Here is a 14,816-nt window from a genome sequence, read left to right as displayed (position 1 = left end):
GTCAAAAAAAATTCCATCTGCGGTGACCTTTTCCGTGCAGGTGAAACTCACGACTATACCAAACGAGTAAAAACAGGAAAATCGGGGTGGCTGTGAGGCGGTCGGCCACGGAAAGGTTTTTAGCCCCGTTCACTCCGGTCGAGCACAGGAAACCACCCAGAGCCGAGGGGAGGGGGCGTGCTCGGAGGAGGACGCGGTAACAAAACGATTCCCGGAAACTCGTGTTCGTTCCCAGTTTTGCCCGGCGAGCCCTTTATTATCTAAAGAGACTGCAAGCCCGGGGAGAGAATAGGAGACCTCGGAGGGGAAAAGGAGAGGGGAGAGGGGAGACGCGCTGGGCCGGACTCCCGCCCCACCTCGATAGTCCACAAACAGGCGCCCGCCCCCCAGGAGATGCGTCTCCCCCTTGAGCTTCAATCTCGCTAAAACTCCGCATCCCTAGAATGCGAGGAGAATGGGCATTTCCACACGCAAGCCAAGGAAAGCTCATTTTCAAAGTATCTGGAGCCCATGGGACGTGTAAGAGTTGCGGGGCAGGTGCGGCAAGGTCAGGAGGCAGACGTCGCCCGGGGGTGTTTTCTCCGCCCAAGTTTCTCGCCGCGGGTGGGCGCGCCGCTCTGGACGGGGGCGAGGCGGCGTCAAGAGCAGGGGTACCCGGGGGCCACAAACCAGGGGTGCCGGGGTTGCGAACCGCAAGCTCGGGAGGGAACCGCGACGGGAGAGGATGGGAAGCGCCGCCCGGAGGAGGGGGCGTCGCTTTCGCTTTTGAGTTAGAGACGGGGGACCCGAGTGCGAGGTCAGTGGCAAGCAGCGCGCGAGTCGGTCGGGCACCGGCGTCTTAAGCATCTGGTTGTGCCTCAACCTGGCTCCCCGCAGAGCGGAAGGCGCCCACCCGGTCCCTTACCTGCGGCCAATCGGTCTACCCAAGGAAGGGCAAAGGGTCCCGGTGGAGAGGTCGCGGAGCCTGGACAACGGAGCTGGGGGCAGGTGGCGGAGAGGTGAGGGCCGAGAGGGTCTGCGATCGCGGCGGAGTTAAGAGAACCGCCAGCCCGGGGTCCAGCTTGCGCCACTTAAGACGCGGGGCGCGGGAATGAGCTAACGCAGGTGCGCGCTCGCCCGGCAGGGTCTCGGCGGGCCGGCCGCAGGGGGAGGAGGGCGCGAGCACGGGGCCCCGCACCAGTTCGAGGGTTGACAGGTGTGTTTTGTTTGTCTCCGAGGCCCGCCCCCCGGCCCCGAGTCCGAGTGTCCCGGATCCCGGAGGGCCCCGCGCCCCGCCCCGCCGCGTCCTCCCCGCCTCCCCCGCCACGCGGCTCAGAGCACGTGCGGCCCCGAGCCGAGCTCCCCCTCGTCCCCGATGTCCACCTCGTCCTCGGGCTCGGTCAGCACGAAGGGGCCGGCGGGCAGGCCCAGCCGAGCCTCGGCGGATGCGGCCTCTGGGCCGCGAGGGCTGCCCTCGGGGCTCTCGAGCCCATCGGGCGCTTTGGGCTCATCCTGACTTTTCCTCAGCTGCTTTTTATGCTTCATCCGCCGGTTCTGGAACCACGTTTTCACCTGATTGCAGGGAGGAAAAAAAAATATACAACCGCGTCATCCCTTCAGACCCATAGTTACTAAGATCTCAGAGACTGCTGGGGGCTAGGAAAATGGACCGCGACCCATTCACGAATTACCCAGGAGCTGTGACCATCTCTTCCTTGGGTTAAGTCACACCTGAACTGCTCGCAAGTTACCGTCTTAGGCTGAATGAGAACCAGACATCCTAAGTCTCCTGGAAGTCATTATCCAAAACAATAGTAAAGGTCAAACGGGTGTGGTTAGTTAATACTGGTTAATACTAATATCTAATTAACGTTACTAATTAGAATGGCCAGTAGTAAGCGCTACGTGGGCGAATCTCCTTCGTGTTTACCTTACGGTCTCCTGATTATGACCTCTAAACACCCGGTCCAGCAAGACTCCTGGACGGGAGGGGGAGAATCAATCTTGCTGGTTCTCATCAGAAAGAAAAACCATTGGCGCCTGGCGGGGCTCCCGGGTACAGAGAATAGAAGAGAGAGAGAGGCAGTGGAGGAAGGAGTTTGAAGGTTGCAGGTGAACAGCATCTGGGAGATGGAAAAAAAAAAAAAGTTCTTCCACTCAGGACAGGGCAGTAAGGAGGAGGGGAGTGGGGAGGCTGGATTCGCAGGCGGGAGAGAGATTAAAATAGTAAGGAAAGAATTTTCCTCCGTGCGCGCTTCTCTCGGGGCAAGAGCCGGCCTAGTCTCTGATTTTTACGTCCGACCAGGGTTACCGCCCGGCTCGGAGAGGAGTGGGGGCGGCACAGGAATGAGCGGTCCTCGGACACACAGTGGACATCAGGATCACCAAAGGTGTTTGTCTTCCAGGTCTAGCGCTCGAGAGAGAGATGAGATTAGGTCTCGGGAAGTCTGACCCGAGGTTGGAGGTGTGGGTACCTTTACTAAGGATCTTTGGAGAAGCCTAGAATAACGGGGAGAGGGGCCACTCCCACTCCAGAACGCCGCGGCGGCGGGAGCTACCGGGAGAGGAAAGCGGGGCGGGGATCGGATCTGCCCCTCCCCGGCCCACCTGCGTCTCGGACAGGCTGAGGGCCGTGGCCAGCTCCACCCGCTCTGGCGTGGACAGGTAGCGCTGGATCTCGAATCTCTTCTCCAGGCCGGAAAGCTGCGAGTCCGAGAAAACCGTGCGAGCTTTGCGGCGGCGGCAGTGCTTCCCCGGCAGCTCGCTGTGCTGGGGGTGCGGGAACAGCGCCGGCACCGGCACCCCTGCAAGAGAGAAAAGCAACCGAGTGGGTCGAGCCCTGACACCCGGGAGCCGCCGCCGCCGCCGCGCTCCCCTGGTCCCCAGCGCTTCCCGCCGCCTCGGGCGTGCCTCCTCCGCTGGTCCCCTCGCCGCCCCAGACCTTCTCCAGTCCTTCTCCCAGGAACCTCAGGGCAGGGGAAAGAACACATCACAAGAATAGACCTGCAAGGTCTTTATCGGGAAGGCCATCTAGACACGCAAACAATCAACGGTGAAGTAAAACGGGAAAGAAATTGTTTTTAATCGGGGGCCTTAAAAAATGTCTCTTGAAAGACTTCCATAACGTCTGCCAGCTCCCAGTCCTCTGTGGCGCCTCCCGAAGTTTTCTTGCGATCGCCCGCTGGTCCAGTAGCCGTTCTGACCACCCGCCGCCCTTCCCCACCCCTGACGACATTCAGCATTGCTCTTGGGCTACTAGAGGCGCGACTGTGGCCTCGCCTCCCCACCTCACTAAAAAAAACACCTTTCTCTTTCCCGGGCTGCCCCCATTCTCCCGCCTGCGGCCAAAGGAAACAGATGAAAACTCATCAGGAGAAGCTCAAGGGCCAGAAGGGAGGGGCAGTGCCCGCCTTGCACGTTCCGGAAGGAGGAGGCCCGCTGGGGACCCGGACCTGTAATCCGGCCCTCATTCTTTCTCTCGGACCCTAAGCAGAAGGACTGAAGTGCTTTCCCCACGCCCTCCACGTCTGGGGAGACTTATCTTGTCTTTCCTGACCTTCACAGGCATTACAGTGTCTGAGATGCCCCAAGTAAACCGCCACAGACATCCGTTTCTGCCAATCCCAGGGAAAAACCAAAAACAAAACAAGCAGTTCTGTCATCACGGGCTTTGGCCACTGCTGTTTGGGGGGAACCCAGAAGAGACTGTCATTGGCCAGGCAGTGAAGACAATACCAAAATGCAGGCTTCCACATAGGTTTTGTAATTGCCCTGCCGACCTCGTGCCTCAGAATCGGGGTTTTACCGCGTCACAAAAACTTCTAGCTCTCGCCGTAGAGCCCAGAGCCCACATTTCGCAAACTGCCTCATGTGTTTCCACGGCTCTCCCCCAGACCAGGGTTGTTTTTTCGGCCGTGCTCTGCACCTGCACGCAGCGAACTATTATGTTTTAACTGAAATGAAAATGCCACAGAAGAAAGCGTGAATGTGGCCTTTCAGAGAGCAGGAAAAAAAAAAAAATCTGGGTATTTCCTCACCTCTCCCTGTCCCAACCACACTTTGCTGCCCCTCCCCCCAGTCCTTGTCATTCACGGAAAATCAAGATGCTTTGGCGTAGGGCTCCAGCTCAGCCAGCAACCAGGGCAGAGGAGGGCAGCCAAGCCCAAGATTGTGAGTTAGACTTCTGGAGTAAGGAGAGTTCAAGAGGAGCAGCGTCCCTCCTCCTGTGCCCCGGTTCATTATTCCCCTATTCCGGCCACATCAAACCTTCAGTCCTCCGACTATCCCAAACCTTCTTTCACTTCTAAGCCCTTTCAGCATCCGTGAATGCTCAGTGCCTGAGAGGAGAGAGCTGGCCCGCCCGGAGCCTTTGGAACTAATGAGCTGGAAAGTTGAGCTGTGTTCCATGGGGTGGTCAGGAGTCTCCTTTAGCATGAGGAGAGGCAGAGAATCAGGATTGAGAGCTGGACCAAAGTGGCCAGGAAGACCACAAGGAAGGAGACTGAGCATGGTCTACCAACACTATCATCAAAACCCTCCAGTCGCCTCTTGGATAGGAACGTTTCCTCCATTGCAAAGAATGCAGAGTGACCATGAGTGCTCCCCATGGGTTGGCATGCCTCAAGGGAGCTCAGCCATATCCCCAACCTTCCACTGTCACTTAGGGAAGGAAGCCGCCAAGCCAGGCCGAACCAGCTCTGGCCTTTCCTCAGCTCCATCACAGACTTAGGGCCGATAGTGGGAGACCTGCTCTTCCGCTCCCCAAACCTTGAGGCCCCTGTTACTTACCCGAGGTGGTGAGGAAATAAGGGTGGTGGTGGTCTCCCTTATGCAGAGGGTGATGAGGGTGAGGAGCCAGGAGGGTGGGTGTGGGCATGAGGGGGTAGCCATAGTCTAGGAGAGGCACCCGGGAGGCCAGAGAGCTGGCGAAGTGATCAGGGGCCATCTCCCTTAGCGGCTTGGGCTTGTGCAGCAGGATGTCCTCAATGAAGAAGGACGTGGGCCTCTGAGAAGACGCCGGGTGCAGAGGGGAGGTGAAGTTGAGATTCATCTTGAGCCAAGCGCCTGCCACAGGGCGAGGGCCGGAGACGAAGTGTAGGAAGCAGGCAGCGACTCAGCAAGCCTAGTCGAGAGCCGACAACCACCCTCCGAGGCTCAGAAACCCTCGAGGCTCTCTCCCCGGCCTGGGCTACCCCGGGCGCTGGAGAGGCGAGAAGACAAGCTCCTGGGTAGGTTGGGTCTATGTGTAGAATCGGCAGCTTCGAGAAGGGGAGGTGGGAGAGCCAATGGCAAAGCTGCCAGCCGCGGAGGGGAGGGTGCGGTGGGCTCGGGGCGGGGCGGGGAGCTGTCCGCGGTGCTGAATACAACCGGCCAGGCCCGGGGGGGAGCGGAGCGGACAGGGTTCTCGCTTCTCTACCAGGTTGGTTTCTCGATCTCAATTTGAGCTGCTTTGCTTTCAGCCATTTAAAAAGAAAGCTATAAATAAAAGGTCTCTGTCTTTCGACAGACTCCTCTTTAGAGAGCAAAAGGCATTTAAACGACCCCAAAGCAATAGGGATAAGGCACTTACTTTGGCAGTTGGGCCTAGGTTTTAAAACTTTAGAGAGATGATAGCAAAGGAGAAAGGGAGACGTGAGGAGAAAAAGTCTATATCCGCTACACCGAACTTAAACTGATGGCTGAGGCGTGGAAGGACTGTCGAGGTAAATAAGTAAAATGTTGATGATCATAACATTCTTTCCCTCAGTTATAGAGAGTGGTGTGACTTTTATCTACATTAGTCAAGTAATTTGGTCTGCGTAAGTATGTCCAGACCTACTTCTTAATGCCAGTCTCCATCTCTTCTCAGATTTCCATTACTTCCTCCCTCATTCCACTCACACAGCTTCCTAGTTCTGCCATTCTACCCCTTTCCATGCTAGCCCCCCCCCCCAAATAATTGTCCTAGGTTTTTGTGTCCTGTTCTATTTCCCAGCCTTTCTTTTCATTTCCCTCACTCCCAATCCTTCTGGTTTTGGTTTTTTAAAATTTTTTTGTTTTGTTTTGTTTTGCTGTTTGTCTCTTTCTAATCTGTCCCATTTATTTCCCTGGAGTCAATTTGCTAAAATTAAGGTGATCATCTACAGCACAGCAGGGGTAATTTCAGCTCGCATCTCCGAAAATTGCTCTAATTATTGATGTTAAACTCGGGGAAATTAAAAGAAGCCACTTCTCTTCCATCTCCCCATTTTTAAGCTCTAATTTGTTGAAATATAGTCGTCCTCACAATTCCAATCACCACCGCTAATAGTAAAAGTGTTTTAATAGAGACTGAGTCCTCACAACCCATGCTATTAGATAATTAGAGGAGGTGTTAGAAAGCCAAGTGCTAATCCTTGGGCGCGCGGGTAGGATTTCCATCTGATCCAGCAGGTAGAACAAATTAATTACCAGAATCAATTAGGCCCCAAACTACAGTGCTCCACGAAGTGGGAGCGTCGTATTCCATACGGATGAACTGGTAAATGGTAAATAGATGAGGAGTGAGAAGAAGGGGGGAAGAGGGGGAGAAATAACTTTAAGATCTCGGCAAGTAGGCCATCCAAACAAAATCAGAATGTTTTGTCCTGGAGTCTGAACTGTGATTCATTTTCTTTCTTTCTTTCTTTCTTTCTTTCTTTCAACTGATTATAATGATAACTGAAAACTCGAGAGCAGGCATCCACAGAGAAGGAAAAGAGTGGACTTTCAGGAGTCCTTCCTCATCTGTAGCCCTGGTCTGTTTATCTTCCACAGGGCTAGAGGGAAACCGAAACCGAGGAGACTTGGGGAGTGGTGCTGGGGGTGACAGTCCACACTTTACCGATGCTCACTTCTCTCAGTGAGACCCTACACAGCAAGTGAAAGCCAAGCCATCCTGTCTCCTAAGACCCTAAAGGCTGAGTTGAGTGGCTACTGAAGGCGTGGCGGGTGTACAACCAGACACTGGCCTCAGTAAAGACCCTGAATGCACCCTGCACTCCATCCCTACATATTTGCACCCAGCCTTGCAGGGGGGCGGGGAGTGGTATTTCAGCCTCATTTCTGGGCTCGGAGACTAACTTGAGCCTGGGAAACAGAAATAAGGAGACTAGTGAATGTCCCTTTGGGAGCAGGAGCAGTTAAAAATGTGTTTAGGTGACAGTTACCTTTGAGTCAAGGCACTGAAACCCTTTGTCAGAATTTAGCCTTACTCAAGAACCAGGGTGCTCTGGGGGCGGGACGGGGGCGGGGGGGGGGGGGGGGGCGGGGATCGAGAAGGGGAGGGGAGGGATAGGCTGCCTGCTGGGTTCTTACCCTCCCCCTTGTTCCACGTCAGCAGGACTCAGCTCCCCGCTCTCCCCCAGAACTCTCCAGGCCCCCCTCCCCCCGCTCTCTGGCAGACACGCTCCCCTTTTTCTAGTTCTGCTCACGCTGGGACTCGCTTTCCTGAGCCAAGCGCTGAGCGCCACCGAGGGAGAGTTGAAGGCATTTCCCTGGGGAATCCAGTTATACTGCCTTTGCCTAGGCCCTAGCAGGAACCTACCACGACAAAAGAGGAAGGGAGGAAACTGGATAGCTATGGAAAGAAGTAGGACCTCGAAGACTGCGAGAGTTTTCCTACCTCCTTCGCCTCCGCCTCCCCTTTCTGTACCGAAAGGAAACAAAGCTCTGTAGCTGAGAGTGCCAGCAGCCCACACCAAAGCAGGCCCGGGGACGCTGTGGGGGAACTAGGATCGGAAGTGGAGGCGGAGACAGGGATTCCTCGGTCACCACCCTTTTCCATGAGGGCGAACCCCTCCTCCCAGGGTGCTCCAATAATCACAGCTGGGGCTTATCTTGAGAGCTCTAGGGGGTGAGCCCTGCCTGCAAATAGGCAGGCCGTACAGGGAAACCTTGTGCTGGAAACGTGCCTGTTGAGTCCTGGCCTCAGACTCCTTCTAGAGCTGTGGCCCACACCCTTGGGGGAAATTGAAAAGTCAAGAAAGCTGGGAAGTTTCTCTTTGGTGTGGGGCTACTGAGCAGAAGCTGAGTTTCTAGTGTATTCTAATGTAGAAATGCTAGGGTTACCAGAACCCATTCCCTACCTTCCCCCCAAGGCTCTGGCCTGGCCCATCCTACTTCTGCTTTGGGGTGAAGGAGGCCCCCAAGATGTCCAGCCTCCTTTTGACGTTCCATTCTGGTCTGTCCTACCAAAGGAGGAAGAGGCACTCCAGAGCTTATAGGCCTTCCCCTGCCACCTGGCCTGGCCCTTTTAGGGCCAATCTACCTAAAGGGTAAAAGTTATATATTTATTTATTTTTTAAAAACTTATTTATTGGGGCGCTTGGGTGGCTCAGTCAGTTAAGCGTAGGACTTCGGCTCAGGTCATGATCTCTCCGCTAGTGAGTTTGAGCCCCACATCGGGCTCTGTGCTGACAGCTCAGGTCCTGGAGCCTGCTTCAGTTTCTGTGTCTCCCTCTCTCTGCCCCTGTCCCACTCGCTCTCTGTCTCTCAAAAAATAAATTCAACAATGTTAAATTTTTTAAAGCTTATTTATTTGTTTTGAGAGAAACAGAGGGGGGAAGGGCACAGAGAGAGGGAGAGAGAGCGAGAATCCCAAGCAGGCTCCGCGCGGTCAGCACAGAGCCAGACGCAGGACTCGATCCCACAAACCGTGAGATCATGACCTGAGGCGAAATCAAGAGCCACAGGCTTAACCAACTGGGCCACCCAGGTGCCCCAAAGTTATATTTTTAGGTAGTTTATAAACAATTCGCCCCTTAAAAGCAGAGATGTTTCATTGCCTGGATTATCTCTAAAGGATAGCCCAGCACTGTCCAATAATGTGAGCCACATAGGTAGTTTTAAATTTCCTACTAGTCACCTGTAAAAAGTAGGAAGAAACGGGTGAAACATTAATGTATTTCATTTAGCCCCAATATACCAAGAATACCATTCAACATCCAATCAATACAAATAGATTAATTTCTTCGTGTTTTTTAATACTAAATCTCCAAAATCCAGCGTGTATTTTATAGTTACTGCACATCTCAGTTTTTACTAGCCATATTTCAAGTGCTCAGTAACCACATGCACGTGGCTACTGGTTAAACTATCAGTTACCTGTTGGGAAGCACACGGCTAGTTCATTGTCATAATCCCTTTTACCCCTTTCCAGTGTAGGTAGACATACACAGAAAAATGGGAAGCAGTGGCTGAAGCCACCCTAGCACTTTCGTAGGCCTGCCTTTTACGCATGCATTATATACGATTATTGTGAGTATTCACCGAACATCGACTATATGCCAGGCTACTCAGTACACACCTTCCCGAGCTTTCCCCAAGGTTTAGGAAATTAGATAAATGGACTCACGTTTATTGATTCTCGTTTGACTAAAATCTGTCACCCAGATCCAGCAGGCTGGAGCTATATGATAGGCTGACATATAAACAGGATTGCACACTGCCCTGAGCAAAAAATAAATAAAGATCAAATGCATTTCCCCTCACCCAACCCACAAGAGCTGATAGAGCTCCCGCTTATGGTTTCAACTGAAGAATTACGAATTCCAAGAGAGAAAAGACATATTTTTCGGGGAGCAAATAATTAAACAATCCTTCTCTCTTTCATGTCTGCCTCATCTAAAACTGTCATCTGAGCTGGGACTTGGTTTCCCAAAAAGATAATTCTATTGATGATCAAAGGAAGAGACTGGTGCCATTAGCCACGTTACCTATATAGTGGCCTTCAGAATAAGGGGGGAAATGTATTTTAGAAGGATCCGAGTAACACGCTTTACTCATAACATTTTGTCTTATATTGCTTTTTGTCGGTTTCAGCTCACTTTCTGAGTACTTTATTTTAAGCACTATCAAAGTGGATGATATGTCTAGAGAAAGAACAGGAGTCACTGAATGCCTCCTGCAAATGCGTCTTCAAATAATGCCCTTACCCCCAGAAATTAGGATGTGAACTCCCATGAGAACACATTCAAGATATCCAAATCACAGTATTCCTCAGGTAAGGACCATCCAGTTTGCTCATTCAGGACAATGTCAGTCTATAGGGTCAAAACCTTTCATTTCTCAGGGCACATGGGTGGTTCAGCCGGTTGAACGTCCAACTTCGGCTCAGGTCATGAACTAATGGTCCACTCTCTTAGTGCAGAGCCTGCTTGGGATTCTCTCTCTCTCTCTCTCTCTCTCTCTCTCTCTCTCTGCCCCTCCCCCACTCATGCTTTTCTCTGTCTCAAAATAAATAAATAAACTTTAAAAAATACTCTCATTTCCCAAAAATAAATAAAAAATAAATAAAATTAAATTTTAAAAACGTTCATTTCTCTTTCAAAGTTTTCTGTGCTGCCCTTAACATCTTGATTTAAAACATGCTTCATAAAGCGATAGAAAGAAAGACCTGGAGTTTGAAATACTTAATCCTCTAAAAGATATATAGTGAAATGAGAATATCCCCACCATTTTCCTCATCAAGTCCCAAAAAAGTAACCAAATGTATTACCGGAGAAAAAGCAATAAGCTAATCAAAATGCCTTTTAAATATCCTTTTCTTCCATTCTAAACCATCCAAATTCTATTCGCAGATTTAAAATTTGGTACCTAGTGATACAATGTACTTCAAACAAGAACACCAAATTAGTATGCATAGCTTTGAAAATTATGGGGCATAAAATGCTACCATTATGAACTGCGAATTTCTGATGTTAGAGATTGTAAAACCTTTTCAAACTCTATTAGGAGGCATAGAGATGAGTTTGTAAACATTTCCCAAGAGGACTTTGTGCATGGAACTAAATACTTGGCATATTTTTGTTAAAATGATGGATCGGCTATATTTGTTTGGGAATACTGTTCTCAAAGACGAATTGATTTTTGCTCTTCCGACTTTCGTTGATAATACAATCAAGTTAGTGAACCAAAAGAAATAGAAAGTACAAATGTTTGCACTACAAGAGGATAGCATTGAAGTGGTTTTAACAATGACCAACATGGAGTTAATCTTAAAAGGAAACAGCAGAAAAACTATTGGAGAGGTTGTTTGTTTGTTTTTTAATGTTTATTTATTTTGAGAGAGAGAGAGAAAGAGGAAGCCCATGCATGGGGGGAGGGACAGAGAGAGAGAGGAGGAGGGGAGAGAGAGAATCCCAAGCTGACGGTGCAGAACCGGTTGCGGGGCTTGATCTCAGAAACCATGAGATCATGACCTGAACCAAAATAAAGAGCCTAACCGGCTGAGACACCCAGGTGTCCCTGAGAGGTTTTCTTGAATAAATAGAAAATAAGAAAAGTCATTCTATGTATAACCTAAAACCTGGGAGCCAAAGAAGAAAATGCTGATAAAATTAACTGTATTAACTTTTCACAAGTCTGCATGCCAAAAATTATCAAAAGCAAAGGAAAACGACAAACAACAAAACGGATAGAAAGTATTTGTGACTCATATCCCAGACACAGGGATAATTTGTTATATATAACAAGTTCCTACAGATCAATAAGGAAAAAGGCCAAGAGAACAATTTAAAAATCGTCAAAAGATACGAAGAAACAGTTCACAAAAAAAGAAAATATAAGTGGTTATTAAACATTTTATTTTTTTAATGTTTATTTTTGAGGGAGAGAGAGAGAGAGAGCACGAGTGGGGGAGAGGTAGAGAGAGAGGGAGACACAGAATCTGAAGCAGGCTCCAGGCTCTGAGCTGTCAGCACAGAGCCTGATGCAGGGCTCGAACTCACAAGCCACGAGATCGTGACCTGAGCTGAAGTCAGTCACCCAACTGACTGAGCCACCCACGCACCCGTGGCTATTAAACATTTTAAAGAGGCTAATCATAATGCTAAAAAGAAGCCTAATGAAAGATCAGCTACACTGAGACAGCATCATTAATATATGGAATTAAGAAATAAAAAAATCTAATTGCCCACTCTGTTGGCAAAACTGTGGGGGAAATAATCAGTCTCACACTTTGATGCAGTTCCTACATGCCCTTTTGTACCCTTTGAATGGGAATCATATGAATGTGGTGTTATTAAAAACTCAATCGTGTTGGGGCGCCTGGGTGGCTCAGTCGGTTAAGCATCCGACTTCAGCTCAGGTCACGATCTCACGATCCGGGAGTTCGAGCCCCGCGTCGGGCTCTGGGCTGATGGCTCATAGCCTGGAGCCTGCTTCCGATTCTGTCTCTCCCTCTCTCTCTGCCCCTCCCCTGTTCATGCTCTGTCTCTCTCTGTCTCAAAAATAAATAAACGTTAAAAAAAATTAAAAAAAAAAAAACTCAATCGTGTTAAAATTAAAACCTAAAGGAAAAAGGAATTCTTTTACTTCAACCCCAAAATGTCCAAATCAGAATTCACTACATTACATTATGATTTTAGCCCTTTTCTCTAAGTTACTGAACCCAAATTAGTATAAAGTTGTGTTTCACAGACATTTGCCTATAAAGGACATTAAAGTTTTATTCCTTAGTAAAGGTCCTGCAATGCTTTTTCCTATATTTATGATTTTCAAAAAGTTGATCACACACCCCTCTCATCCAGAAATTAGGGATAATACCTACGTAATCACTTAAAGAAAGGTCTTTGAAGAATACTTTTTGACTATTTCAATGATGGTGATATGGATATTTCTCGTATTTACATTATATATCACGTGCTTTGTGCCACTTTCTTACTTGAAGATCGCACCTCTTTTGTTTTTACATATAAAGACATGGAGTACCCCTTCGGTAGAGTCATGAACTCAAGATCACTTGGCTCTGTATGTCAGGATATGAACTCAGATTTCTCTGACCCCAGCGTCCATAGTCTTGTTCATTTCAACCACATGATCTTTGTAAAATAAACAAGTAAAGCAATCACAGATGCTGTTTATTTCTCATCTGGAGGAAAACCTAAAACGATAGCCCTTGATTTAAGACACCCATCTTCCCAGTCCTCCTTGGAGGATTTATAAATTCATACCATTACCTTCGACACCTAGAATCTCAAATACGAGAAAGGATATTTCAAGGTTTTAACTTTGGAATATGAATACACACACACACACACACACACACACACACACACACACACTTTGCATCATCACTTCAAGGTGAACATTGCCAATGGTAAACAGAAAAGGGCTTGGAGGTTACAATCTGGCTCCGTCATCGCTGCATGCTAGCTCTATGAACTTGGAATTTTATTTAACCCCTCTAAGCCCTACTTCATAGGATAGCTTGGGGGAGTAATTCAGAGAATGTATACACCCTCAACATAGCCAATGTTTTAGGTCAATGATACCTCAATTTTTAAAAGGTAATATATGTAAAGCATTTTGCTCGGTGCCTGGCATACAGCTAGATCTCAATAAGTAATCCTATGACCACTGCTCATGCTGTTGGTGATGGTGATATCAGGGATAGTGGAGACTGAGGGTGGCCTGACCGATACAAGCAAGACCATAGGATCAATTCTGGAACCGTGGGACTACTGTTGACATGGGTGATTAACAAATCCAACATCGTATCGTTATATAAAAGGAGCTTATATAATCCCAGAAAGAGTTTCTTGTCAACAACAAAAAGGAAGGTATTGGGAAGGAGACAGTGCCTAAATAGTACTCTCCTGCATACAAATGGGAACAAGTGGGGAATATCTATTTAGTTCTAGAAGACACCTTGAAGAAGATTTTAAGGAAAAAGGCAGCATCTGGGGCTCCTGGGGGGCTCAGTCCGTTGAACATCCAACTCTGGACTTTTGGCTCAGGTCATGATCCCAGGGTCATGGGACCGAGCCCTGCGTTGGGCTCCGTGCTGAGTGTGGAGCCTGCTTGGGACTCTCTCCTTCTCTCTCTCCCTCCCTCTGCCCCTCTCCCCGTCTCGTGCTCTCTAAAACAAAAATTAAAAAAAAAAGATTTATGAAAAAAATTGAAGATGGCATCATCTAACTTTCCCCCGCCAGAGTTCAAAAACATTAAACTAGAAAATACTGTAAGATCAACACCAAGTCTGGTGGTGTTCTCTACCAGAAGAGAACAATCTGGCAAAGAGCATTTATTGTCTACCGAGTATCCTACCTTTGCTAGGCTCTGTATGAGGTGGGTTGGAGAGATAGGGTAGTGAAGTACAGGAAACAAAGAAAAGTAGAAGGCTTACGTCTGCTTCAAATACACACACACACACACACACACACACACACACACACACACACACTACATGTAACTCGAAACATGCAAAACAAACAAAACTAACCAAGAGCTTCTGTGTGTATTTTGCTTCATTAGGAAAACATCACTAAAATGATACAGGCTCAATTGTAATTAGAATAGAAAATAATAGTGAGAGACAGTAAGGCCAAAAACTCTGTGATTTGTTCAGTTTTCATCTGCAAACATTTGTTGAACATGTACCTTGAAAAAAGGTGGGTATGCATTTGGAGACTTTTTCTCATAGGTGTTTATTTTGCTTCCACTTTTAAGCCAAGGATTTAATTGTATCTACTAGGTCTTTAATATTTTCCACTGCACAGTGGACTTTCCCAAAATTGACACGAAAATACTTCTATGATTGACTGCAGTATTATTTGACAGTTGCCGGGTAAAATAATTGAGTCCTGGTTACCCGATCCCTCCCTACTCAATGAAAGGCAGGCAGCTCCTTAAGAAGGTGTGGTGACGCCATATCTTTTTTTTTTTTTTTTTAAATGCCATGTGGTTTGGTGGGGGGAAGAGATATGGACTGGTGAATTTGGGGAAGTCTCTTCAAACCGAACTAAAATAGAACCTCTGGGGTGCCTGGGTGGCTCAGTCGGTTAAGTGCCCGACTTCGGCTCAGGTCATAATCTCAGAGCTTGTGAGTTTGAGCCCCG

The 14,816-nt window shown here is 48.8% G+C and overlaps 1 protein-coding gene across 1 annotated transcript; it reads right to left on the bottom strand.

Annotated features, from left to right (window-relative positions):
• Positions 1-1,311: 1,311 nt before the first annotated feature.
• BSX (brain specific homeobox) lies at positions 1,312-5,155 on the bottom strand. The gene is made up of 3 exons (XM_060605069.2): positions 4,768-5,155; positions 2,587-2,783; positions 1,312-1,551 (listed from the first exon to the last, which is right to left on the bottom strand). The coding sequence occupies exons 1-3, from the start codon at positions 5,027-5,029 to the stop codon at positions 1,312-1,314; spliced, it is 699 nt and encodes a 232-aa protein (XP_060461052.1). The 5' UTR covers positions 5,030-5,155.
• Positions 5,156-14,816: the final 9,661 nt, after the last annotated feature.

The sequence above is a fragment of the Panthera onca genome, chromosome D1, assembly GCF_046562875.1.
Source record: "Panthera onca isolate mPanOnc1 chromosome D1, mPanOnc1 haplotype 2, whole genome shotgun sequence".
Lineage (NCBI taxonomy): Eukaryota > Metazoa > Chordata > Mammalia > Carnivora > Felidae > Panthera > Panthera onca.
Note: the sequence above shows the minus strand (reverse complement) of the source record. Positions and strands in the feature narration are given on the sequence as shown.

Coding starts and splice junctions, on each gene's coding strand:
- BSX (XM_060605069.2), bottom strand. CDS start 5,029: ATGAATCTCAACTTCACCTCCCCTCTGCACCCGGCGTCTTCTCAGAGG. Junction 2,784..4,767: donor TTATTTCCTCACCACCTCGG/GTAAGTAACAGG, acceptor TCTCTCTTGCAG/GGGTGCCGGTGCCGGCGCTG. Junction 1,552..2,586: donor TCAGCCTGTCCGAGACGCAG/GTGGGCCGGGGA, acceptor CCCTGCAATCAG/GTGAAAACGTGGTTCCAGAA.